This window comes from Oncorhynchus masou, chromosome 1 (genome assembly GCF_036934945.1).
Source record: "Oncorhynchus masou masou isolate Uvic2021 chromosome 1, UVic_Omas_1.1, whole genome shotgun sequence".
Classification (NCBI taxonomy): Eukaryota; Metazoa; Chordata; class Actinopteri; order Salmoniformes; family Salmonidae; genus Oncorhynchus; species Oncorhynchus masou.
In genome coordinates, this window is record NC_088212.1 from 69728620 (window position 1) to 69756122 (window position 27503).

At 41.3% G+C, this 27503-nt stretch overlaps 2 protein-coding genes across 6 annotated transcripts; both read left to right on the forward strand.

The window, feature by feature from the left end:
• Positions 1-686: 686 nt before the first annotated feature.
• LOC135549713 (transcription factor E2F4-like) lies at positions 687-12931 on the forward strand. 5 transcript variants are annotated; one of them, XR_010457012.1, is made up of 10 exons: positions 687-936; positions 1483-1893; positions 3867-3976; positions 4058-4218; positions 4444-4553; positions 4650-4899; positions 5039-5164; positions 8487-8671; positions 10830-10877; positions 11047-11064. XR_010457012.1 is itself a non-coding variant. In XM_064979944.1 (10 exons), the coding sequence occupies exons 2-10, from the start codon at positions 1750-1752 to the stop codon at positions 11294-11296; spliced, it is 1110 nt and encodes a 369-aa protein (XP_064836016.1). In that variant the 5' UTR covers positions 687-936; positions 1483-1749; the 3' UTR covers positions 11297-12931. The 5 variants fall into 5 exon arrangements, 4 of the variants coding, with proteins under 4 accessions (XP_064836016.1, XP_064836026.1, XP_064836034.1 ...); XM_064979944.1 differs by lacking the exon at positions 8487-8671 and adding an exon at positions 11181-12931 and having other exon boundaries at positions 11047-11091; XM_064979954.1 differs by lacking the exon at positions 8487-8671 and adding an exon at positions 11181-12931 and having other exon boundaries at positions 1743-1893; positions 11047-11091.
• Positions 12932-16323: 3392 nt separating this feature from the next.
• On the forward strand, positions 16324-27439 carry LOC135549731 (cytochrome P450 2D15-like). Its single transcript, XM_064979988.1, has 9 exons — positions 16324-16570; positions 17358-17520; positions 21954-22106; positions 22381-22541; positions 24275-24448; positions 24608-24746; positions 24820-25007; positions 25967-26108; positions 27180-27439. The coding sequence occupies exons 1-9, from the start codon at positions 16412-16414 to the stop codon at positions 27365-27367; spliced, it is 1467 nt and encodes a 488-aa protein (XP_064836060.1). The 5' UTR covers positions 16324-16411; the 3' UTR covers positions 27368-27439.
• The last annotated feature ends 64 nt before the right edge of the window (positions 27440-27503 follow it).

Sequence of the window (27503 nt, forward strand, 5' to 3'; positions counted from 1 at the left end):
GGAAAAGAGTCCTTGACTTGTCAAAATTATTTCTGCTTTTAAACTTGTCTGTGGGTGTATGGTTTATTGTTAATTCTCTACATTGTTCCAAAAATGTGAATGTCATCTTGTCATAGTTCTGAAAGACATTCTTATACCATATTTTATTCAAGACATGGGTCAATATACGCTGAGTGTACAAAACTCCCCCCAGTCGGGGCATAGACTCTGCCAGGTGTCAAAAGCGTTCCACAAGGATGCTGGCCCATGTTGACGCCAATGCTTACCACAGTTGTGTCAAGTTGGCTGTATGTGTTTTTGGGTGGTGGACAATTCTTGATACACACGGGAAACTGTTGAGCGTGAAAATCCCAGCAGGGTTGCCGTTTTTGACACAAACCGGTGTGCCTGACACCTACTACCATAACCTGTTCAAAGGCACTTAATTATTTTGTCATGCCCATTCACCCTTTTGAATGGCACAAAATACACAATCCATGTCTCAATTGTCTCCAGGCTTTAAAAAACGTATTTAACCAGTCTCCTTCACTTCATCTACACTGATTGAAGTGAATTTAACCTTCGTGTTTTGTACACTCAGTGTACATTACAATATCGTTTTATTTTGCACAGTATCACGACACTCTATTATATGTGACGCTCCCTAGCACTAACGTGATTTCATTGGCTAAAATGAAAATCTGATGCACCGTTCCATACTTCGTTAGGTGTTAAGTTCGCTGTACGCGAGACATTTGTTAACGGGAAGAAAAATGCATTGATTCTGTTGGATGAAAGATGTAGTAGGAGGGAGTTTTTAAACAGCCTTTCGAATATTAGTTAAGTAAATGCCCTGAGTGATAGCTTGCTTACAATAATATATCGATGAAACAAACTAAACTTGAATAGCGTTCCAGTGTTGGAATGTTGCTTTGAGGACAACTCACTAACTCATTGGTAAGTACATCCGACCATTCATCAGGACGCTCGTGACAGGAGATTGCTAGGTACTTTACTGTACTGTAGCTAGCTAACGTTAGCTAGTCTGCTGATAATCGGATGAGTTAACTAACTAGTTGGCTAGCTAGTTATCGTGCCACCTAACGTTTAGTTAACGAGAGCCAGTACGCCACTAGCCATCGTTATTTTGGTTATATGCATGTACCTAATGTACTTGTATCTAATGTACATTAGCTATTGACATTGTTGTGCTAACTAACGTTATACTGTAGCTAGCTAAAGTAACTATGGGTGGTTGGCCAAAGTTGCCAAGCCAATCCAGTGCCGAGGTCTAATCGAAAACGGCTTGCATTTACTGCTAACTTGGTATTTTGCACTCATACACAATCTGATCAAATCGAATTGGAGTCGGAACTCTCAGATATATAGCTAGCCACCCTACTGTAGCTTCGTCTCCGTATGCAATGCTTACAGAAGGTTATGGTACAGTGAGTAGTTATGTATTTTTCGTTTTACTTTCCCGTGGGTGTCCTCAATTTACAGACGCTCCCTACGCTTGAAACCATCCCAGCTTTCAGCCCGCTTCCAACGGCTCGAGCCCATTGCTTGGTGGCTGCTTACTGCGTTCTGGCTCACGGGGAGACGAACTGTACTGACCACACTGACCCCGTAGTTGGCACATCCTTCCCAGGGTTGCAACTATCCCCGCGGTTGCACTGGAGTAGGACGGTCGAGGGCATAGGCCCGGTGCTTTACAGCATTTAGGGAAACCTCCCATTCACTATATCATCCAACCGATTCAGACAGGTTATGGAGCTGGAGGTGAGCCGAACGGAGTTGGAAGGTTCCGACGCTCCCCAGTCTCAGAGACACGAGAGGAGCCTCGGACTTCTCACCACGAAGTTCGTTACTTTGCTGCAGGAAGCGAAGGACGGGGTGCTCGATCTCAAAGTAGTGAGTGATGGGCTGCATCCATTTTGACTGTCTGACTGTAAGAATTGTTATCTATGGTTTGTTTATTTTTTTGTATCATCGCAAAGTCTCCAATCATCCATATAAGTCTAAGCACTGCCTGATTTGGTTGATATTGCTGCATTGTGTTGTAACAGATGTGCAACATACTCGGAGGAGATGCATGTGGAATATGAAATGCATACAGACAACCACACCAGGGTTTCCGTTAGAAAAATGTGTCCGGGAAGATTTTAATTAACATCAAATAGGTGTAGACTAACAATGTAATGCTTAGAGGGATACTTCGGGATTTTGACAATGAGACCCATTATCTACTTCCCCAGAGTCAGATGAACTCGTGGATAACATTTTTATGTTTCTGTGTCCAGTATGAAGGACGTTGGAGGTAGTTTTGCGAGCCAATGCTAACGTTAACTAGTTTTAGCGCAATGACTGGAAGTCTATGTGCTAGCAGACACAATATACTTCCAGTGTTTATGGTAACGCTAGTTAGCAAATGTGCTAGCACTAGTTTTCAACTTCCTTCAAACTGCAAGCAGATACATTAAAATGGTATACACGAGTTCATCAGACTCTGGGGAAGTAGATAGAGGGCCTCATTGCCAAAATCCCGAAGTATCTCAATAAATGGTTAATGCATGGCATGCTTCAATTACCAGTTGAGAAATAAAGCAATAGTAGCTATTTTTAATCAAAACTGTTTTTAACATGTGATTGCATTTAGAATTGTTGCGCAATGGCACTCCAGAAGCAACGAGCTGTGGCTCTGCAACAGCAGGTCTGTCGCTGTCTGACAAGTGGTATTCTGTAAAAAAATGGTCTCTGTCTGCTGTGCACGTGTAATTCACAAGATGCATGACGACTAACGAAAATACACACATCCCAATTTAATTCCACAAAATGTTGTACATCGAAGCTGTACTATGCAGAAATCCCCCCCCCCATTTCCTGGCTGCAAAAAGTGAAATTGTTTGCCTTATTTCAATTTATGTTACAAAACAAGCAAGTATCTGGTGGAGAATCATTTTACCATCTAAACCGCTATGATATATGTTTTCCATAATCAAAATTATTGGATTTTCAGCTGTTTGAAGCTGGTGTACAAAACTGAAAGTAAAAGATGCAAAAATGAAACTTAAGAACAGGAAGCATTGAAATAGCGCACATAGTTACCGCTTCTTAAACTTGCTTTTGATAATGACGGATCTGTAGCTTACATTTCTATGTGAATTTGGTCTGTTCCAAAAGTTACATATTGCAGCTTTAGCCTATAGACTGATAAGCATGACAGTCAAATGTATTTTCATCAACTGATATTTCCATCAATGAATAAAAAGTATTATTTGTAATGGGATTGTTTTTTCTCCCAGTCAATTTGACCAGCAACAATTTAATCTGATTTTCATTTTTTTATCTGCCAAAATCCAGCAATTACACATGCACTGTAATCGTGATGATTTATACTCTAAAATAAAATATAAGCTTAAACTCTAATATAAAACTAATTGTAAAACTGTTATATTATCTATGTTACTGTCAGTAAGGAGTTCAAGGAATAAAAGAGGGTAAAACACAGAAAGAGTGTGTGCGTAAAAGAGACAATCCGTGTCTCATCATTCAGTGGGTGGCTGTATCACGGTCTGTCATTATTGTCCGCATTGTTTAGTCCCGCCTCCGATAGGCTCATAGGGTTGTGACCTCTCCTATTATTGGCTACCAGGGCTATGACCCATCCAGTGATTGGTTGACAGGCCCCTGTCTCACAGGCTCTGACCTTTGTGATTTGCTATTAACCCCACAATAGATATGCATCCCCCTAAGGATAAAAACCTTGGTAGGGACATTTGGGTGTTGCATTTTAAAATCATTCATGAAGTTATTTTGCTTCTGATCAGAGAGGGTGACCTTTGACAATTGTGTTGTGAGTAATGTCGTTGTTCCTGCTCTTGTAGGCAGCAGACACCCTGGCCGTCAGACAGAAGAGGCGCATCTATGACATCACCAATGTACTGGAGGGCATTGGCCTGATCGAGAAGAAGTCAAAGAACAGTATTCAGTGGAAGTGAGTGTGTGTTCGCATACTTGTATGTTTGTAGGTATGCACACAGTATGTGCTTACATTTCATTGCGCTATCTGTCTAAGGGGAGTTGGGCCAGGCTGTAACACAAGGGAGATTGGTGACAGGCTGGTTGACCTGAAGTCGGAGCTTGAAGATCTGGATATGAGGGAAAGTGAGCTGGACCAGCAGAGGGTGTGGGTCCAACAAAGCATCAAGAATGTGACCGAGGACACACACAATAGTCCATATCCTTACTATGTACTCACATACTCATACCTACACCAACATCTAAATTGTTACCCCCAACCTAACCGTACGTAGGTATCCATGTCAGTCCACACCAGTAGAAATGTATAGAAAAAGAGCTGCAGTACCGTCATGCCTGTACAATAGCAGAGGATACACTTGCCAGCATTAACAATGTTATAATACTCTGTTAAGCTGTGTGTCTGACCTTAACTCTGACCAACTCTGGCCTATGTTAATCATGAGGACATCTGCAGCTGCTTCAAAGGTGATACCCTCTTGGCGGTGCGTGCTCCCTCTGGTACGCAGCTGGAGGTGCCCATACCTGAAGCTGTAAGTTTGATTTGTTTCTGCCACCCCCTCCCCCTCGTCAGTCTGTCAGTCTTCTCAGGGTGAAAAGTAAGTGTGTATGTTTGTCTCCACTTTTAGGTTCAAAACGGTCAGAGGAAGTATCAGATCCATCTCATGAGTGCTGCTGGGCCCATTGATGTTCTGCTCATCAACAAGGACCCAGTTAACTCAACACCTGTGGTGCTGCCAGTCCCGCCCCCTGAGGAAATGCTGCAGAACACCAAGTCTGCTGCAGCCTCTGCAGACACAACCACTCACACATTTGTCAAGACCACTGGGAGTCTGGCCACCTGCAAGCCTAAAGCACATACAGCAGCTAAGCCATCAGGTGACCTCACTGTTATATCTCTCATTGTCTATGTTTTGTCTGCTAAACTCTCAATACAATATCATTGAAATGTCCCGTGTCTACCTCTGTGTCCATATCTCTCTCACTCTACCTCTCTCTCTCTACCTCTACCTACCAGACAACTCCAGCACTGAAAAATCTGCTCCGCAACCACCATCATTGGACACCCGGTCCCTCCAGTCTTCTGCTTCGTTGGACAACAACGTCACTGTCTTTGAACCAATCAAATCCGATTCATCTGACTGTGAGTTAGAATTCATCTGTGTGTGTGCATGTTGTGTGGTAGCATCAATAGGGTTGGGCGATATTACGGTAGTATCGGATATCGAAGATTATTGACAGCCAACGTCGATGGTGATGACATTGTGATGTGAAAGATGCTGTATAAAGCCAAACGCCTATTTTATTTTTCATAGAGGACACAGACTAGGACTGGACGATTATAAAATTTAATTAGATCACTTAGAATTGATGTTTTTGCGCAATATTCCAAATGCCTGTATTGCGGAATAATTTTTTTATGAGTGTTTGTGCGCTTGTCTTTTTGGTCCCTGCTCCTTCTGTCCTGTGTACATACACACTCATAGACATGCATACAGTGGGGCAAATAAGTATTTAGTCAGCCACCAATTGTGCAAGTTCTCCCACTTAAAAAGATGAGGCCAGTAATTTTCATCATAGGTACACTTCAACTATGACAGACAAAATGAGAGAGAAAAAATCCAGAAAATCACATTGTAGGATTTTTAATGAATTTATTTGCAAATTATGGTGGATAATAAGTATTTGGTCACCTACAAACAAGCAAGATTTATGGTTCTCACAGACCTGTAACTTCTTCTTTAAGAGGCTCCTCTGTCCATCACTCATTACCTGTATTAATTTCACCTGTTTGAACTTGTTATCAGTATAAAAGACACCTGTCCACAACCCAATTTTTTTTTTTACCAAATCGGTGTCCAAAAATACCGATTTCCGATTGTTTTGAAACCTTGAAATCGGCCCCAATTAATCGGTCGACCTCTAATAGAAACGCATTGGGCTTATTTTGGACAGATTTCTGCGAGAGAAACGTTTGGGAAACATTTGTCAAACCTGTCACTCCGCTTCTTCCTCTCTGTTTACACACACACACACCAAGCCCCTCCCCCTGCCACTCAGATTAACAAAGATGAGGGATCACTTCTTCCTCTCTGACAAACAGGTTTCAACTCGTTATTTGAATTTTGGTCCAACAGAATGGGTCATATGGACACTGAAACACATTGAGACATTATTTTACTGTATTAGAGGAAGTCAACCTTTCAAACGATTCCCTTTTTCTGTCAACTCAAGTTGCTCGCAGAGCGGACACTACTAAAACAGGAGTATCAATGAACATTGGTTCTGGAAAATTAATGTTCAGTTTGTCACGCACGCATTGTGGTACCACGTACAGCTAGCAGCATTTTAGTCAAAGATTGTTCTGCTAGCGGTCTAATTTGTTTGAGACCTGTGTAAATGTTCTTTAATGCCTGCTATAAGAAGTTAGTCATTATTAGTGAATGTACATTATGCATGGTCCTGGTAAAATTTGTAACAAAAAGGCAATTTTCATAGACTGACTTGAAAGCCAGATCAGTGATTATTGCAAAACAGCAGGTTCAATTATTTAGATTAAGTTAATATTGGGTTTTATGGTAGTGGAAGGTGTATTTATTTAAAAAAAAAAAAAAATTTTTTTAGCCTTGGTATAATTTCACAAGACCTGAATCCATTTGATTATTGCTGACTGGTTGAAAAACAGTATTTGCTCTTTAATTCTACAAAAACCTTATTTAGTGAAAACATTTTTTTTTTTTATCAAGATATATATTGTAAATTGCCCATAGGTTTGAAAGAATCGAGAGATGATTTTTAGGCCATGTTGCCCAGACCAAATAGCGGCACACACCTCTTTCGTGCCACAGCTCCAACCGAGAGGAATAAACTACGAAAAAAGGGTTGGCTCCAAGATATATTTTGTCATGATTCCTCTCGCTCGAGGTCCTTTTTTAGCAGTCTTTTATTTATATGATTTTTTTTAAACCGTAAAAAAAAAAAATTGTGGGGTTGGCCAATAGGGAGGGCGATACCATCGTACATTACAATGTTTTATGGGTACTTAATCATAATAGGACAAAGGTTGATTGCCCAACCATAAGCAGCAATGTGATGGAGGCAGATAAACCTTGGCACTGGGCGAGCATTCCAATGGTCTCTCTCTTACACATACACACACACGTGTAAAGTACCAGTCAAAATTTGGACACACCTCTTCATTCAAGTGTTTTTCTTTATTTTTACTATTTTCTAGTAAAGACATCAAAACTATGAAATAACACATGGAATCATGTAATAACCAAAAAACTGTTAAACAAATCAAAATATATTTGAGATTCTTCAAAGGAGCCACACTTTGCCTTGACCGCTTTGCACACAGTTGGCATTCTCTCAATCAGCTTCATGAGGCAGTCACCTGGAATGTGTTTCAATTAACAGGTGTGCCTTGTTAATTTGTGGAATTTCTTTCCTTAATGCGTTTGAGCCAATCAGTTGTGTTGCGACAAGGTAGGGGGGTATACAGAAGATAGCCCTATTTGGTAAAATACCAAGCCCATATTATAGCAAGAACAGCTCAAATAAGCAAAGAGAAATGACAGTCCATCATTACTTTAAGACATGAAGGTCAGTCAATCTGGAAAATGTCAAGAACTTTTAAAGTTTATTCAAGTGCAGTCACCAAAACCATCAAGCGCTATGATGAAACTGGCTCTCATGAGGACCGCCACAGGAAAGGAAGAGCCAGAGTTACCTCTGCTGCAAGATGGGTTTCCGAGTGGCGCAGCGGTCTAAAGCACTGCATCTCAGTGCTAGAGGTGTCTCTACAGACACCCTGGTTTGAATCCAGGCTGTATCACAACTGGTCGTGATTGGGAGTCCCATAGGGCGTCGCACAATTGGCCCAGTGTTGTCCGGGTTTGGCCGGTGTACGCCGTCATTGTAAATAAGAATTTGTTCTTAACTAAATTGCTTAGTTAAATAAAATAAAAGATAAGGTCATTAGAGTTAACTGCACCTCAGATTTCGTCCCAAATAAATGCTTCAGAGTTCAAGTAACAGACACATCTCTACATCAACTGTTCAAAGGAGACTCAGGCATTCTTGGTCGAATTGCTGCAAAGAAACCACTACTTAAGGACACCAATAAGAAGAAACTTACTTTGGCAAAGAAACACGAGCAGTCCAAATTAGACCTGTGGAAATCTGTCCTTTGGTCTGGTAAGTCCAAATGTGAGATTTGTAGATTCCTGCCGCTGTGTTTTGATGAGACGCAGAGTAGATGAACGGATGATCTCCGCATGTGTGGTTCCCGAAGCATGGAGGAGGTTTTGTGATGGTGTGGGGGTGCTTTGCTGGTGACACTGTCTGTGATTTATTTAGAATTCAAGCCAAACTTAACCAGCATGGCTACCACAGGATTCTGCAGCGATACGCCACCCCATCTGTTTTTCCCTTCGGGGGACTTTTTATTTGTTTTTCAACAGGGAAATGATCCAACACACCTCCAGGCTTTGTAAGGGCTATTTGACCAAGAAGGAGAGTGATGGAGTGCTGCTTCAGATGACCTGTTTTGGGATGAGTTGGACCGCAGAGTGGAGAAAAAAAAAGCAGCCAACAAGTGCTCAGCATATGTGGCAACTCCTTCAAGACTGTTGGGACAGCATTCCAGGTGAATCTGGTTGAGAGAATGCCAAGACTGTGCAATGCTGTCATCAAGGCAAAGGGTGGCCACTTTGAAGAATCTAAAATATATATTTTGATTTAACTTTTTGGTTACTACTTGATTCCATATGTGTCATTTCATAGTTTGTCTTCACTAGTCTACAATGTAGAAAATAGTCAAAATAATAATAATTAATGAGTAGGTGTGTCCAAACTTTTGACTGGTACTGTACATCGGAATGTCCGATTTTAATTAAGGCCGATTTTCAAGTTTTCATAACAAACGATAATTTAGGACACCGATTATTAATATTTTTTATTTTATTTACATTTTGTGGAACATTTTTTACACCTTTTTATTTAATCCTTATTTAACTAGGCAAGTCAGTTAAGAACACATTCTTATTTTCAATGACGGCCTGGGAACGGTGGGTTAACTGCCTTGTTCAGGGGCAGAACGACAGATTTTTACCTTGTCAGCTCGGGATACAATCTTGCAACCTTACGGTTAACTAGTCCAACGCTCTAACCACCTGCCTCACGAGGAGCCTGCCTGTTACGCGAATGCAGTAAGAAGCCAAGGTAAGCTTCTAGCTAGCATTAAACTTAATCAATCATAATCACTAGTTATAACTACACATGGTTGATGATATTACTAGTTTATCTAGCGTGTCCTGCGTGGCATGTAATCGATGCAGTGCGCATTTGCGAAAAAGGACTGTCGTTGCTCCAACGTGTACCTAACCATAAACACCAATGCCTTAAAATCAATACACAGAAGTATATATTTTTAAACCTGCATATTTAGCTAAAAGAAATCCAGGTTAGCAGGCAATATTAACCAGGTGAAATTATGTCACTTCTCTTGCGTTCATTGCACGCAGAGTCAGTGTATATGCAACAGTTTGGGCCGCCTGGCTCATTGCGAACTAATTTGCCAGAATTTTACATAATTATGACATAACATTGAAGGTTGTGCAATGTAACAGCAATATTTAGACTGGTTCCGTATTTCACTGAAAGAATAAACGTCTTGTTTTCGAGATGATAGTTTCCGGATTCGACCATATTAATGACCTAAGGCTTGCATTTCTGTGTGTTATTATTTTATAATTAAGTCTATGATTTGATAGAGCAGTCTGACTGAGCGACGGTAGGCACCAGCAGGCTCATAAACTTTCATTCAAACAGCACTTTCGTGCGTTTTGCCAGCAGCTCTGCTGTTTATGACTTCAAGCCTATCAACTCCCGAGATTAGGCTGGTGTAACGATGTGATGCAAAATGGCTAGCTAGTTAGCGGGGTGCGCGCTAATAGGGTTTCAAACGTCACTCGCTCTGAGACTTGGAGTAGTTGTTCCCCTTGCTCTGCATGGGTAACGCTGCCTCGATGGTGGCTGTTGTCGTTGTGTTCCTGGTTCGAGCCCAGGTAGGAGCAAGGAGAGGTACGGAAGCTATACTGTTACACTGGCAATATTAAAGTGCCTATAAGAACATCCAATGGTCAAAGGTATATGAAATACAAATGGTATTGAGAGAGAAATAGTCCTTTAATTCCTATAATAACTACAACCTAAAACTTCTTACCTGGGAATATTGAAGACTCGTGTTAAAAGGAACCACCAGCTTTCATATGTTCTCATGTTCTGAGCAAGGAACTTTTACTTCTCCAACACTTTGTTTTTGCATTATTTAAACCAAATTGAACATGTTTCATTATTTATTTGAGGCTAAATAGATTTTATTGATGAATTATATTAAGTTAAAATAAGTGTTCATTCAGTATTGTTGTAATTGTCATTATTACAAATACATTTTAAACATTGTCTGATTAATCGGTATCGGCTTTTTTTTGGTCCACCAATAATCGTTATCGGCGTTGAAAAATCACAATCGGTCGACCTCTATACTTGTACGTATGTTGTTTATCTGTTTTCGTAAGCACACACTTCCGCCCAGCTTTTTTTTTTGGCTATGCCCAATGCACTGTAACACAGGAGGCATCTGTGTGGCAACAAACGATGTATAAAGCCTGCCTGCTATAGAAATGTGTGTGTGCGCAAGCTGTTTTTATTTTAGGATGTTTAATGAACGTACACAGGAAAACAGTGTAAATTGGCTCTACCTCTAATGACTTGTATGGTGTCTTGTGCCTTTTGTTTTTCAGTGCTGGATTTCCCCAAATACTTTTCTGACATGTTTGACCCCGCTAAAGGTACTGTGTGTGACTCTGTGTGTGTGCATGTGTATCATGTCTTAAACTTGATTTAAATGTATCCAAACAGACACTTGCGTTGTATTTCAGGAAATTAAGTTAATGATAAATTGTGACTTTGTGTATAGCAGACACTCTCTCACCTTTTTGTGTGTGTGTATGTGTGTAGAGATGGTGAGTGCAGATCTACTAGAGGAAGTTATGGCTTCAGAAGGTAAGAGTCTAATACGGATTGTTTTATAAACCCCTTTACTTTGACTTGCTGATTACAGTTATATGTTTTTATCCCTCTCTCTCTACCAGTGTTTTCTCCACTCCTCCGCCTCTCCCCCCCCCCGGGTGACCATGACTACATCTATAACCTGGATGAGAGCGAGGGCCTCTGCGACCTCTTTGACATCCCCGTCCTCAACCTTTGACCTATGAACCTTGCCAGAAGGCTCGCATGAAATGGCCTCTTTTTTTTTTTTTTTGAAAGACGAACAGTTTTTAAACAATTCTTTGAGTACTAACAAACTGATGAAGTGGTCTATTTTTGGAGTCTTGTAATATAAGCTGAATTGATAAACAAACCGTTTTTGATAATTTTCATACTCTTTATTTTTGTCACGTCCCCTTCGTTGATGTCTGAACAGGGAGAGCAGCCATCCCCTACTGGCTTATAAGCTTTAATGATCTCATGGAATATATTTTTTGATCTGTGCTGCTGAAGTGGCAGTGGATGTGTTTTAAAAGTTGAGTTGTGCTCCATTTGGAGTGAGTAAAGATGGCTTGGGTTGAGGGAAGGATAGGAAATGAATGGGATGCTCTAGGCAAAATCATATATGACACCGAGGCACTTATGTACATCTGAAATTGTTGGATAGTAAGCAATAAGACAATTCCAGTTAGTCTTTTAGATGGCAAGGTAGAGTTATTGCCATATTGCAGACCTATTTGATCCTTTCAGATCTACATGGTGACTAAGGGTAGGTAGGGATCGGTGCTGTGAGGAGCTTCATTGTTTGTCTACGGTTAATGAGCAGTGAGGAGTGCAGCTACTCCATTTCCCACATAGTGGTCTTGGAGTCACAGCGGGAAGAGTAGATCCGCTCCCTCACCTGCCGCAACCTAGTCTCTCCTATGAGTCAGGCACACAAGACCAGCCACAATATACTGACATGTAAATCCATTAAAAGCCTTTATCAGTCCTAATCTAGTGATACTATTGATGAGGCTTACAGTTCTCTTCATTTGCTGTTGCATTTTATATCTTGTCTGTTTCTCCCTCAAAGTCAATGTGTCCATGTGGAGCACATTTTTGTTGTTGTAATTTTCACGTCTCAACACTGATTTCTATTATAAAATGCTCTTTATTTTTGGTGTATTTTTCTAGTGAACTGACACTATCAAGGAACAGTACAGTACATACATTTTTTTTGTCTCTGTTATTTTACATCCGAATCCAGATTCAACTATGATGATATGTGTTCGTTCAGGAAGTTCAGAAGTGAACATTTTTCAAGTTTAGTGTAAAATCTGCTGTATCATCTGTATAGTTTGGTTGTATTGCATTTTTCTGTTTCTAACCTGCTCATGTTCTGATGAGTACATTCATGAGATCACATCGGGGCGAACTGGAACCAGAAATCGGTCCTGGGAATTTGTCACCCCGGCCTATCTGTTCGGTGCCGTATATTTTTGGTCAGTGTCTGTGAAATGGGACGGCAGCAAATAAGCAAAATTATTGTGAGAGAAATAGAAATAAAGATGCTAAACTATTCTACAGGTGATATATTGATTCTATGCATAAATGTGTTATTTTTTCTATATTATAGGGGGTTATAATTTGTATATCCCTTATCTCTTTCAATTCTACAATGTATAAGTTGCAGATTGACACACACACCCGTCTTTGTTATCCTATGTGCAAACAAACTCAGCATGAAGCCACATCTACTGAGTAAACCTATATGTTTCTATATATGCTAAATGAGGTTCAGAAGATATTAGTTTTAAGAATGGGCAGTCACTCCTGATTACCGGTATGAATGAAAAAGAATGTATGAAAACTTTTTAGAATTTGGTCTTTTATTGTATCACACAACAGACACACTTTTGTCTACTTAGTTGACACCATGAGGAGCATATTATGTTATGTGGTTGGAATGGCTGTATGTGGCTGTTAAGTGGTCTGTAGCTTTCAAACAGGCTGAGGCAATTCAGATTGAGTCAAAGATACAACTTTGGAGTTTTACAGTGGTGTAAAAATGATTTATAGTACAATTTAAGTAGGTTTTTTTGGACAACACTCTTAAAGAAAATAATGTACTTTTGGTCCATACATTTTCCCTGACACCCAAAAGTACTTGTTACATTGTGAGTGGTTGGAGAGGACAGAAAAATGGTCAAATTCACGTACTTATCAAGAGACCATCCTGGTCATCCCTACTGCATCTGATCTGGCAAACTCTCAACTTTATGTCTGTGTTGTCGTGTGCCCCTGGTCATTTGTAAAAAATAAAATAAAAAACAATTAAACCAAGAATATTGTGCCTTCTGGTTTCCTTAATATAAGCAATTTTAAATTGATTTATACTTTCAATTTTTATACTTAAGTATATTTTTGCAATTACATTTAAAACTAAATACTTTTACACATACTCAAGTATTTTACTGGATCATTCACTTTTACTTGAGGCATTTTATATTAAGGTATCTTTACTTTTTACTCAAGAATGACAATTGGGTAGTTTTTCCACCACTGTTGGAGTTCAATCTTTCAATTTATTCATGACCCGCTCAATTCTCAGAGTTGTAAGTGACTGCTTGCTCAATTCTTTAGGGCTATCTGACTGAAGGTGACAGACTGACATTTGAGCTTGGCTGAAGCAGTGTAACTGAAGTAGCTGAGCAGTTTCACAATTGAAGAAATTAAACAAGTGTTTTTGGCCACCTGCCAATCATGACGTAGTGGTGGTACAGAGGGTAGTGTATATGGCCCAGTACATCACTGGGGCAGAGCTCCCTGCCATCCAGGACCTCTATACCAGGCAGTGTCAGAGGAAGGCCCTAAAAATTGTCAAAGACTCCAGCCACCCAGTCATAGACTGATCTCTCTGTTACCGCATGGCAAGCAGTACCCGGATCACAATGTCTGAGACCAAAAGGCTCCTACCCCCAAGCCATGAGACCGCTGAACAGTTAATCAAATGGCTCCCCAGATTATTTACACTGACACCCTGTTTTTTGCACTGATTATCTTTCACTGACTCTATGCACATTCAGACTCTACCCACACATTCACACACACTACACTGACATTCCAACACACACACATGCATATTGACTCCACACACATGCTCACACAGACAAACTTTCACACTCTTTCACACTTTTCACATACCCTGCTGCGACTCTGTTTATTATCTATCCTGATTGCCTAGTCACTTTAAGCCCTACGTACATAATACATAAATTACCTCAACAACCTCGTACCCCTGCACATTGAATCGGTACCGGTACTCCTTGCACAGTATTTAGCCTCGTAATTATTTTATTGCGAACATATTAACTATTTTCATTTAGCAAATGTTTCTTCCTTTTTAACTCTGCATTGTTGGGAAAGGGCTCGTAATTAAGAGTTTCACAGTAAAGTCTACACCTGTTGTATTCGGCGCATGTGACAAATAACATTTCATTTGATTTGTATGAAAGATAACGCTGTTCAGTCCGCTCAACCTACAAGTAGGTTGAGCTGGAGAAATGGTTGAACTCAAACGTAATTCAATTTTCCCTGATCGGAACCCCACTCTACTTGTTTGTGGTTCTTTTTTTATTTTCAATTCTTAGAGTTGTGACTGCTTGCTACATTCTTTAAGGCTATCTGACTGAAGGTGATATACCGATATTTGAGCTTTGTTGAAGCAGTGTAAGTGAAGCAGCTAAGGAGTTTCACAATTAAAGAATTGAAACCAAAGTGTTTTTGGCCACCTGCCAAACACGATGTTGTGGTGGTATGAAAGATTAGTCACCCTGCACACGACTCAATTGGCTCCACAAATACGTTGAGCTGGGGAAATGGTTACACTCAAACTCAGCTCTCCCCGATCGGATCTCCTCTCTACTTGTTTGTGGTTCTGTTAAGTTTTAATTTAATAACAACTGCAGTCTCAACAGATGTAGCCTATAGGCGATTGTTCACAAAAGTGTCCATATATTTAATAAAAATGCTACATATTGTACACCCATAACACATATCGCCTAGCCTCTATGAAGTCAATATGAACTACTTACTATAACTTCTACCTTTACTTTAGTCATATCTGTCTCTTAGATCGCAAATGTCACAGACACATACTTCATGTTGACTGATAGCAATTTTTGTGACAATTTAAAAACATATTAGCCCATATTAAATATTTTTAACAGTTTTAAAGCATAGCCCAATCCATAAAAAACATTGCCTGAACTCATATCTAATGGTATGACTGATGCAGAAATTATTTTATTGAAGTGTCTGACATATATTTATGTTTTTTATTTAAAATATGTCAGCAGTGGAAATGAGCTGTTCTGAGTGCTGGCTGGCGACTTCAAATGGGTGCTGGCCAGTCAAATAATGGCGCAGACTACTGTCCTATCTGTGTTACTGCATGTTACAGATTCCTCCCTTCAGTGAGTTGAACAGGAGTCAGATTTGGGCACCCAGTCTTCAATTACTTCCCTTCAAACTGGTATAGATACCAAAGAAAAATCCAACTATAACTTTGTTTAAAGTGCTGTGGTTTATGGCCTGATCTAGGTCATATAATAATGCATATTAAAATAGAAATATTATGATAATATTAGAAAAATTATAATACATCATAAAATGGAATGGCAGCATAAACAGACAATGTGTGTATATGTGTAGATGGCTTCTCTTTAAGTCGTGAACAACTCCAATCAAACATTTGAATGAAAACCATTTGAGTGTCAGTCAAGTAATGGCGCAGACTGCTGTCCTATCTGTGTTACTGCATGTTACAGATTCCTCCCTTTAGTGAGTTGAACAGTAGGAGTCAGGTTTGGGCGCCCACAGCCTTCAATTGCTTCCCGTCAAAATAAAAATCCAGCTATAACTTTGTTTAAAGTGCTGTGGTTTATGACCTGACCTAGGTCATATAATAATACATATTAAAATTGAAATATTATGATAATATTAGACAAATTATAATACACAAAATGGAAAGGCAGCATAAATAGACAATGTGTGTAGGTGGCTTCTCTTTAAATCGTGAACAACTCTAATCAAAAAGTTGAATGAACTCCATTTGAGTGCAATTATTAGTGGTGAACACTGTGTTCAACCACAGGTTCATAATCCTTTAATAGGCTAAATAGGCTGTAAACTCAGAGTAAGCAAATATCCCTCCTCATAAACACTACCTGACTGCTAGTGTTCAAAGCAGTCTAATGTGTGTGGGTGGCGTCTAAGAGTCAGCAAATATCCCTGGGTGGTGTGGTTGGTACCTTTAAATGGTGAAGAACACATTTCCTGCATCCCAGTCACCATGATAGGTTCGGTGGTGTTGTTGCTATTTTTCCTCCTTCTGTTCTTCTTCATCAGGGTCCGCAGACCTAAAAACTTCCCCCCAGGACCCCGTCCCCTGCCAATCCTCGGCAATCTGCTACAGCTGGACCCTGTCAACCCCCTCAAAGACCTGGAAAGGGTAAGAGAACTTTACAAAAAATCCACAAACCGGGAAAAATTTGGTTTACACTGGGTTTATTTTTGTGTCATATACTGTATGTTGTCAGTGTTGTCACTGTATGTTGTTTGTGTCATATACTGTATGTTGAATAGTTACCAGTAATTTGGTTTTGTTTGAAGTTGCCCAAACTGTGTGCAGGATATATGGTTTTGTAGCGTCCTTACAAACAACATTATGTTTTTTAGAAGTCTTTCAACTAAAGCATCTTAGATACTAAATAAAATGCTATTGTGATTAACGTCAGACCAGCAACAGCCACTAAACTGTGACTGATCCAAAATAGGTCAAGTTCCAAAGGTTTTATCAGGCCTAAATCAACAGTGTCTCTGCTTTTGAAACAAAGTCCACTTAGTTCACTATGTGTTTAGAGATACAGTATCCTTCATTGACAACCCTCAAAAAGGTTATTGATTTGTTTTGTTACAGACGTTTGTTCATCCATATTAATTTAACCCATATAGTGAGGAGTGTCAATGATACAATACAATAACTTTTCACAGGAGGTTGGTGGCACCTTAGTTGGGGAGGACGGGCTTGTGGTAAATGGCTGGAGCGGAATAGGTGGCATGGTATCAAATACATCATTCCATTTGCTCCGTTCCAGCCATTATTATGTGCTGTCCTCCGCTGGAACTGTCAGTAGTTGCTATGGTTTAGTTTCATCTTCAGGTGTGTTTGACTTGTCACACAACTTACTGTTCAGCTTGGGAACTCTCTCTCCCTCTCTCTACCTCTCTGTTTTCAGCTGAAGAGGCGCTATGGTAACGTGTTCAGTCTGTACATCGGATCACAGCCTGTCGTGGTTCTGAATGGCCTTGAGGCGGTTCGTGAGGCACTGGTGACACGCACAGCGGAATTTTCAGGACGACCAAACCATCTCATGATCAGCGACATCACAGAAGGCAAAGGTACTGTGTTCTTGACCCCTAGTGTCCCCTAGGCTGGTTCTGGAATAGTTGTATAATTTGTGATATAATTGTATTGGTGTAGGTAGAGGTGACCTTAAATCAGTACAGATAATGCAGAGCACAAACACACACCGCCTTGTCAGTACTGTGTGAACTGCATATGTATCAGTGGAGGCTGTTGAGGGGAGGATGGCTAATAGTAATGGCTGAAATGGAGTCAATGGAATGGTATCAACCACATGGAAACCACATCTTGGATACCATTCCATTGACTCTATTCCAGCCATTATTATGAGCCGTCCTCCCCTCAGCAGCCTCCACTGGTACGTATGTACTGTATGTCTGTGTGTGTGTGTCTAACAGATAGTAATCGTACTTCTTAACTCTCTTGAGTTGTGTTCTTAAAGAAATTCCCAGCCAGTGGTCCCAGTTGATTGGTGTTTACTCGCTTGCATATATACTGTATATTAGACTGGGCATTTTGTAATCAAACATCATAACAATGTAAAAAATAGCACAAAATACAATAAATGTAAGTACCTGATGATAGACAAAAATAAGCACATTAGATCTGCTGGATAGCAGTATGTTGACAACTGTAGATTTGTGATTTGACTGTTAGCATGGAAATAACTGTGAATTAGCAGTGAGCTAACATGACCACTACATTTAGAGCATGCTAGCTAACTCACTTATAGAGCAGTCATGCATACAAAACCATATCACAGGAAGCCCCCCACAGGAAGCCCCCCAATATCTCATATACTGTTCACAGTACTGTACACAGTACTGGTGAAAAGTTTGGACACACCTACTCATTCAAAGGTTTTTCTTTATTTGTTTTACTATTTTCTAGATTGTAGAACAAAAGTGAAGACATCAAAACTATGAAATAACACATATGGAATCATGTAGTAACCAAAAAAGTGTTAAACAAATCAAAATATTTTTTTAAAAGAAGCCACCCTTTGCCTTGGTGACAGCTTTGCACACTCTTGGCATTCTCTCAACCAGCTTCACCTGGAATGCTTTTCCAACAGTCTTGAAGGAGTTCCCACATATGCTGAGCACTTCTTGGCTGCTTTTTCTTCACTCTGCGGTCCAACTCATCCCAAACCAATTGGGTTTAGGTTGGGTGATTGTAGAGGCCAGGTCATCTGATGAAGCAGTCCATCATTCTCCTTCTTGGTCAAAATGCCCTTACACAGCCTGGAGGTGTGTTGGGTCATTTTTCTGTTGAAAAACAAATCATAGTCCCCCTAAGTGAAAACCAGATGGGATGGTGTATTGCTGCAGAATGCTGTCGCAGCCATGCTGGTTAAGTGTGCCTTGAATTCTAAATAAATCACAGAAGTCACCAGAAGTCTCTTCTTCTTATTGGTGTCCTTAAGTAGTGGTTTCTTTGCAGAAATACGACCATGAAGGCCTGATTCACACAATCTCTTCTGAACAGTTGATGTAGAGATGTGTCTGTTACTTGAACTCTGTGATGCATTTATTTGGGCTGCAATCTGAGGTGTAGTTAACTCTAAAGAACTTTTCCTCTGCAGCAGAGGTAACTCTGGGTCTTCCTTTCCTGTGGCGGTCCTCATGAGAGCCAGTTCATCATAGAGCTTGATGGTTTTGGCGACTGCACTTGAATAAACTTTCAAAGTTCTTGAAATTTGCCAGAATTACTGACCTTCATGTCTTAAAGTAATGATGGACTGTCATTTCTCTTTGATTATTTGAGCTGTTCTTGCCATAATGTCACGCCCTGGTTTTAGTATTTTGTGTTTTCTTTATCTATTTGGTCAGGCCAGGGTGTGACATGGGTTTTTGTATGTGGTGTGTTTTGTTTTGGAGTTTTTCGTAGGTATTGGGATTGTGGCTTAGTGGGGTTTTCTAGCATAGTCTATGGCTGTCTGAAGTGGTTCTCAATCAGAGGCAGGCGTTTATCGTTGTCTCTGATTGGGAACCATATTTAGGCAGCCATATTCTTTCAGTGTTTCGTGGGTGATTGTCCTTGTTTCTGTCACTGTGTTACTTTGCACCAGTATAGGCTGTTTCGGTTTTCGTGTTACGGTTCTTGTTTTGTAGTGTTTGTGTTTAGTTGTTGTTATTAAACATGAATCTAAATAGCCACGCCGCATTTTGGTCTGACTCTCTTTCGCATAAGGAAAACCGTTACACATAATATGGACTTGGTATTTTACCAATTAGGGCTATCTTCTGTATACCCCCCTACCTTGTCACAACACAACTGATTTGCTCAAATGTGCGCTTCGCCTGTCCTGCGCTGCCAGAGCCAGAGTCTGCAAGGAGCTGCCAGTCTGCAAGGAGCAGCCAGTCTGCAAGGAGCAGCCAGAGCTGCCAGTCTGCAAGAAGCCGCCAGAGCTGCCAGTCTGCAAGAAGCCGCCAGAGCTGCCAGTCTGCAAGAAGCCGCCAGAGCTGCCAGTCTGCAAGAAGCCGCCAGAGCTGCCAGTCTGCAAGAAGCCGCCAGAGCTGCCAGTTGCATGGAGCAGCCAGAGCCGTCAGTCAGCATGGAGCAGCCAGAGCCGTCAGTCAGCATGGAGCAGCCAGAGCCGTCAGTCAGCATGGAGCAGCCAGAGCCGCCAGTCAGCATGGAGCAGCCAGAGCCGCCAGTCAGCATGGAGCAGCCAGAGCCGCCAGTCAGCATGGAGCAGCCAGAGCCGCCAGTCAGCATGGAGCAGCCAGAGCCGCCAGTCAGCATGGAGCAGCCAGAGCCATCATTCTGCCAGGATCTGCCAGTCAGCCAGGATCTTCCAGACCCGCCAGTCAGCCAGGATCCGCCAGTCAGCCAGACTCTTCCAGATCCGCCAGTCAGCCGGGATCTTCCAGATCCGCCAGTCAGCCGGGATCTTCCAGATCCGCCAGTCAGCCGGGATCTTCCAGATCCGCCAGTCAGCCGGGATCTTCCAGATCCGCCAGTCAGCCAGACTCTTCCAGATCCGCCAGTCAGCCAGGATCTGACAGAACCGCCAGCCAGCCAAGATCTGCCAGAGCCAACTACCTGCCTGAGCTTCCTCTCAGTTTCTGAGCTTCCTCTCAGTGCAGAGCTGCCCCTCAGTCCCGAGCTGCCCCTCAGTCCCAAGCTGCCCCTCAGTCCAGTGGGGTCCTTGGTGAGGACTACTAGGCCAAGGTCGGCAGCGAGGGTTGCCTATCTAAGGACGCGAGGAAGATGGACTAAGACTTTGTTGGAGTGGGGTCCACGTCCCGCTGGCCGCCACTGTGGACAGGCACCCACCCGGACCCTCCCCTATGGGTTTTGGTGTGCGGCCAGGAGTCCGCACCTTGGGGGGGGGGTTCTGTCACGCCCTGGTTTTAGTATTTTGTGTTTTCTTTATCTATTTGGTCAGGCTAGAGTATGACATGGGGGTGTGACATGGGTTTTTGTATGTGGTGTGTTTTGTCTTTGGGTTTTTCGTAGGTATTGGGATTGTGGCTTAGTGGGGTTTTCTAGCATATTCTATGGCTGTCTGAAGTGATTCTCAATCAGAGGCAGGTGTTTATCGTTGTCTCTGACTGGGAACCATATTTAGGCAGCCATATTCTTTCAGTGTTTCGTGGGTGATTGTCCATGTTTCTGTCACTGTGTTACTTTGCACCAGTATAGGCTGTTTTGGTTTTCGTGTTACATTTCTTGTTTTGTAGTGTTTGTGTTTAGTTGTTTTTATTAAACACGAATCTAAATAGCCACGCCGCATTTTGTCCGACTCTCTTTCGCATAAGGAAAACCGTTACACATAATATGGACTTGGTATTTTACCAATTAGGGCTATCTTCTGTATACCCCCCTACCTTGTCACAACACAACTGATTTGCTCAAATGCATTAAGATAGAAAGAAATTCCACAAATTAACTTTTAACAAGGGACACCTGTTAATGTAAATGCATTATAGGTGACTACCTCATGAAGCTGGTTGAGAGATTCCCAAGTGTGTGCAAAGCTGTCATTAAGGCAATGAGTTACTTTGAAGAATCTAAAATCTCAAATATATTTTAATTTGTTTAACAGTTTTTTGGTTATTACATGTTTCCGTATGTGTTATTTCATAGTTTTCATGTCTTCACTATTTTTCTAGAATGTAGGAAATCGTAAAAATAAAGAAAAACCCTTGAATGAGTAGGTGCGTCCAAACTTTTGGCCGGAATTGTATATACATATATATCAAGTACATTTAGACGTCAGGAAATGTACATAGTGAACTCTTACACATTGTAATGGTATTTCAGAACGTGACCTACTGCTTGCATGTCAACATCAGACTGGGAAGAATTGACAATCTTCCCCTATTTGCTAGCATAGCCAATGACAATAAACCTTATTGGCATCTGACTTGAACGAATCAATAGAAATATATAAACATTGAATACATATTTCTGCAGTGGCAAGTGGAAACATAACCAACCCTGTTTCATGTGTCATCAGGGGTCATCATGGCAGATTTTGGCTCCAGCTGGAGGGACCACCGGCGCTTTGCTCTGACCACGCTGAGAAACCTTGGTCTGGGCAAACGGTCCATGGAAGAGCGCATCCTTGAGGAGGTCTCCCACATCTGCTCTGCGCTGGAGCGCAATGCTGGTACAGCCACACACAACGTACCACATAGTCATCACCATTCCTATTCATGTCATTATCACCACATACTTAGTATCCAGACTAAAGTTCCCCAATATCAACTAATTAGCGTTACAATATTTACAGTGTTGTATTAACATTGGGTATACAGTAAAGAATGTGGTAATTTTTACTATCTATCCTATCAGTGTGTTCAATTTTGGAAGCTCTGTGATCGGTGCTCTTATCTTGTCTGTGTGTATTGCCTGGTGCGGTGATCGTTGCTGTGTCCTGGCAGGCAGTTCGATGGACCCTCAGCACCTGTTCCATCTAGCAGCATCTAACATCATCTGCTCACTGATTTACGGGGAAAGGTTTGAATACGACAACCCAGTCTTCCTCACCCTCATCAGTAGGATACAGGATTTAACCAAAATTGCTATCGGACCTTGGGCCATGGTACAGAACACTATTATCACTACGACTGCTGCTACTCCACTACTTTTAATTGAAATAATGATAATATAATAATAATATATATAAATCATAATAGAAAACCAGTGTCGTTCCACCGATAGAGTGCCTTTTATGTCCCTCAGCCATTATGTGTGTACATTTTTATGAAACACTCAATTGAACATTTCGATCACATACATCAATGCTCCAACTAAACTAATCCATGTAAAAACAATCCAATAGTGTCGAGGAAATATTGAATAAAATATATACAACTGAATTCCCTTGTTTTAGACCTCAGGTTTTTATAGATTTCCACCTTCAGATAACACACATGATCACTCCTCTCTATGTAAATGATTAACACCCCTTGGCCTCTTTCGCCACCTTTATCTTCCCGTTTCAATTCTTGCTTGTTAATGCCCACATCTGACTTATCTTTGCACAGTTTAGATTATATTGGTGGCAACACCACAGTTTTAACACAAAAAACAATACATTTATTGCATATATACAGTGGGGAGAACAAGTATTTGATACATTGCCGATTTTGCAGGTTTTCCTAACTTACAAAGCATGTATACGTCTGTATTTTTTATCATAGGTACACTTCAACTGTGAGAGATGGAATCTAAAACAAAAATCCAGAAAATCACATTGTATGATTTTTAAGTAATTCATTTGCATTTTTCCCATTATTCATTTAAAAATTCATCAAGCTCTGTCAAATTGGTTGTTTATCATTGCTAGACAACCATTTTCACGTCTTGTCATAGACTTCAAGTAGATTTAAGTCAAAACTGTAACTCGGTCACTCAGGAACATTCACTGTTTTGTATGTCAACCGCTTGGTGTCCGACCGCAAGGCGCTACAGAGGTCAGTGGTATGGACCAGTACATCACAGGGGCCAAGCTTCCTGCCATTCAGGACCTCTATACCAGTTGGTGTCAGATGAAGGCCCTAAAAATTGTCTAAGACTCCAGCTCGTCGTAACCTGTTCTCTCTGCTACCACACGGCAGTCGGTACGGGAGTGCCAAGTCTAGGTCGAAATGGCTCCTTAACAGCTTCTACCCTTAAGCCATTAGACTGCTAAACAGTTAACCAAATGGCTATCCAGACTATTTGCATTGAGCCCTTTTTTATGCTACTCACTGTTTATTATCTATGCATAGTCACTTTACCCTTACCTACATGTACATATTACCTAAATATATCTCGACTAACCTGTACCACCACACATTGACTCGGTACCGGTAACCCATGTACAGTTGAAGTAGGAAGATTACATACACTTAGGTTGGAGTCATTAAAACTCGTTTTTCAACCACTCCATTTAGCGGTGCACGCTAAATAGCGTTTCAATCGGTGACGTCACTTGCTCTGAGACCTTGAAGTAGTTGTTCCCCTTGCACTGCAAGGGCCGCGGCTATTGTGGAGCGATGGGTAACGACGCTTCGAGGGTGACTGTTGTTGATGTGTGCAGAAGGTCCCAGGTTCGCGCCCGGGTATGGGCGAGGGGACGGTTTACAATTATACTGTTACACATGACACAAGTAATTCATTTTTTACAAAATTACACTATCCCAAAGACACTCTATTTGTTGAATGACACATTGTCTTTTGTTGTAATCCGCCTGAGATCAGAAGAAGGCTTCAAGACACTAATTTATTTTGCTAAACATTTATAGCTATATTGCTCTATGTCTCTTTGACCTGCTGATCTATCTCTTGTAGCTCTATGATATCATACCTGCCCTGAGGTTCCTACCCTTGCCCTTCAAGAAAGCCTTCCACATCTATGATGAAATCAAAGAACATGCACAGAAGGCTGTGACCAGCCACAAAAGTTCAAGGGTCTCAGGAGAGCCCAGGGACCTCATTGACTGCTACCTTGACCAGATTGACATGGTAATGAATAAGGAGAGAAATATAACTATGCAATTTCAGTAAATAGAGACATTTTCAAAGTAGGTCAAACTTAGTAGTTGTGTTGTGCTGGCGCTCTAACCAAACATTGGGTTCTAAGTCCTGGGAATGTGTCTGTGTCTGTGTTTGTGTATGTCTCAGACTGGTGATGGAGGCTCCACATTTAATGACGTTCAGATGGTGTTTCTACTAATTGATCTTTTCATTGCTGGGACAGACACCACTTCCAACACCCTCCGCTGTGCCATGCTACACCTGATGACCAACCAACACATACAGGGTGAGTAAATACACATACAACACATATACTGGGACACATTTTGTATATGGTACACAAAGAGTGTGTGTTCCAGAACGCTGTCACCGTGAAATTGAGGACGTTCTTGAGGGACGTTCATACGCCTTGTTTGAGGACCGACACGCAATGCCGTATGTTCAAGCGATGATCCACGAGTCACAGCGGATGGCTGACACTGTTCCTCTTAGCGTGTTCCATATGACCTCCTGCAACACGCAACTACAAGGCTACCAGCTACCCCAGGTGAGCATGGACATGACAACTGATACTCTTACTTAACCGTTTAACTAGCATACTGATTTTGCTACACTCGTTTTGTCTAGGTGTCCGAGGCCTAGCTAAATGGTCTGTAACCTGATTTAATGTGTGCATTACTGTAAGAAGTAAACGTATGCGGACCAGGTGTTGAATGCATGTGCCCCAGGAGACAGCCGAGTTCCGAGTTCAGGGCCAGCTCCTTCTTGACCTCTTGAGTCTGCCAGCCCAAGCGTATTATCAGTTGTTGTTCAAAGTGGTGACCAAATTACATATAAGCAAAAAGAAGCCTCCAAAATATGTCCAAAAATAAAGACTAGCAGGCGGAGAAGCTCCGTAAACACCTCTCTCACAGATTGACTATCCCCTTGAATGCCTGCACTGTTGTGCTTAAGGACCCGGTTGCTGCTGCCCCCGAAGTGTGGAAGTGGTAGTGCATAGTGTCTATGTACTTCCACTAAACTACTCCCCATATCATAACAATATGCTGCCACTGGTGACCTTAGAACTCTAACATAAAGACGACACCGCTCACATCGTGTGTGTTGCAAAATAAATGTACACATACATGTTATTCAATCATTGCACCCACACTGCTCGCGCGAGTCAACGAGAGTCTGCGTAGCCAGGCGCTAAAATAGAACTTGGTTCTATTTGTGACGCTTGACGTGCTGCAAGTTCCGCCTCTCCCATCTCCTAATTGTTTTTTAGGAGCATATACCCACATGGGTGATTGAAAGATGAACTGAGGACCACACTCCAGTCCAGTTGGTGGTGATAATGCACCTTAAAGCTGGTTGCCAACCTCCATATAAAGTCCAAAGAAGAAGAAGAAGCCTGAAGGAGGAGCGATTACTAGAAACAAACTCAGTTTACCCTTTTATCTGTGGATTAATTCTCTATTTCTCCAGTTCTCACCCTAACTACGCTTTCCTCTTTGGTTCCAGGGCACGATGGTGATTCCTAACTTGTCCTCTGTGCTCCATGAAGAGGGCCAGTGGAAGTTCCCTCAGGAGTTCAACCCTGACAACTTCCTCAACGAGGACGGCGAATTTGTGAAACCAGAGGCCTTTCTGCCATTCTCAGCAGGTACAGAGAGAGAGAGGTAGAGCTAGAGGGAGATAGAGAGTGGGGATGCATAGAGATTAAACAAGAGAGATTATATTGATATAAGTCATATAAGAGTGTGTATCGTGCATTCGGAAAGTATTCAGACCCCTTGGCTTTTTCCACATTTTGATATGCTACAGCCTTATTCTAAAATGTGTTAAATTGTTTTTTTTTCCACCTCATCAATCTACACACAATAACCCATAATGAAAATGCAAAAACATGTTTTTAGAAATGTTTGCAAATGTTGTAAAAAAAAAAACTTAAATAATTAATTTACATAAGTATTCAGACCCTTTACTCAGTTCTTTGTCGAAGCATCTTTGGCAGCGATTACAGCCTTGAGTCTTCTTGGGTATGATGCTACAAGCTTGGCACACCTGTATTTGGGGAGTTTCTCCCATTCCTATCTGCAGATCCTCTCAAGCTCTGTCAGGTTGGATGGGGAGCATTTCTGCACAGCTATTTTCAGGTCTCTCTAGAGATGTTCTATTGGGTTCAAGTCCGGGCTCTGGCTGGGCCACTCAAGGACATTCAGAGACTTGTCCTGAAGCCACTCCTGCTTTGTCTTGGCTGTGTGCTTAGGGTCGTTGTCCTGTTGGAAGATTAAGATTAATAGACAGGTGTGTGCTTTTTCCAAATCATGTCGAATCAATTGAATTTGCCACATGTGGACTTGAATCAAGTTGTAAAAACATCTCAAGGATGGTCAATGGAAACAGGATGCACCTGAGCTCAATTTTGAGTCTCATAGCAAAGGGTCTGAATACTTAGTAAATAAGGTATTCCTGTTTTTTATGTTTAATAAATTAGCAAACATTTCGAAAAGCCTATTTTCGCTTTGTCACTATTAGGTATTGTGTATAGATTTCTGTAAAAAAAAAAAAAAATTTAGAATAAGGCTGTAACGTAACAAAATGTGGAAAAAGTCAAGGGGTCTGAATACTTTCCGAAGGCACTGTTTTTGTATAAATGGCTTGTCCACCATGTTTATTAGAGCATGTGTAGGAGTGTGTTGTCAACATAAATAACTGTGTTTGTGTTCCCCAGGCTCTCGTGTATGCCTGGGAGAAGGGTTAGCGCGCACAGAGCTCTTTCTGATACTGGTGACCTTGCTTCGACGTTTCCAATTTGTCTGGCCTGAACAAGAAGGCGCGCCTGACTTCCACAAGGTTTTTGGCATTGCACAGGCTCAAAAACCCTACCGCCTAGGAGTGCGCCTGAGGAGCAGCCAGTGATGGTGAACTACCGACAGTTTTTGCTGAGAAGCAATATCACTAAAGCAGCACATTAAACAATGCTGTACCCTCCATTGAGTGCCTTGTAGTTTTTGCTAAACAATTTTGTGACCTGTGATGGACAGTCGAAATCAAA

What these genes read in the sequence shown, in the direction of transcription:
- LOC135549713 (XM_064979944.1), top strand. Translation starts at nt 1,750, where the DNA reads ATGGAGCTGGAGGTGAGCCGAACGGAGTTGGAAGGTTCCGACGCTCCC. An exon ending in GGGTGCTCGATCTCAAAGTA is followed by an intron (nt 1,894 to 3,866) that starts GTGAGTGATGGG and finishes CTGCTCTTGTAG; the next exon opens with GCAGCAGACACCCTGGCCGT. An exon ending in AGGTGCCCATACCTGAAGCT is followed by an intron (nt 4,554 to 4,649) that starts GTAAGTTTGATT and finishes CTCCACTTTTAG; the next exon opens with GTTCAAAACGGTCAGAGGAA.
- LOC135549731 (XM_064979988.1), top strand. Translation starts at nt 16,412, where the DNA reads ATGATAGGTTCGGTGGTGTTGTTGCTATTTTTCCTCCTTCTGTTCTTC. An exon ending in AAGGCTACCAGCTACCCCAG is followed by an intron (nt 25,008 to 25,966) that starts GTGAGCATGGAC and finishes CTTTGGTTCCAG; the next exon opens with GGCACGATGGTGATTCCTAA. An exon ending in CTTTCTGCCATTCTCAGCAG is followed by an intron (nt 26,109 to 27,179) that starts GTACAGAGAGAG and finishes TGTGTTCCCCAG; the next exon opens with GCTCTCGTGTATGCCTGGGA.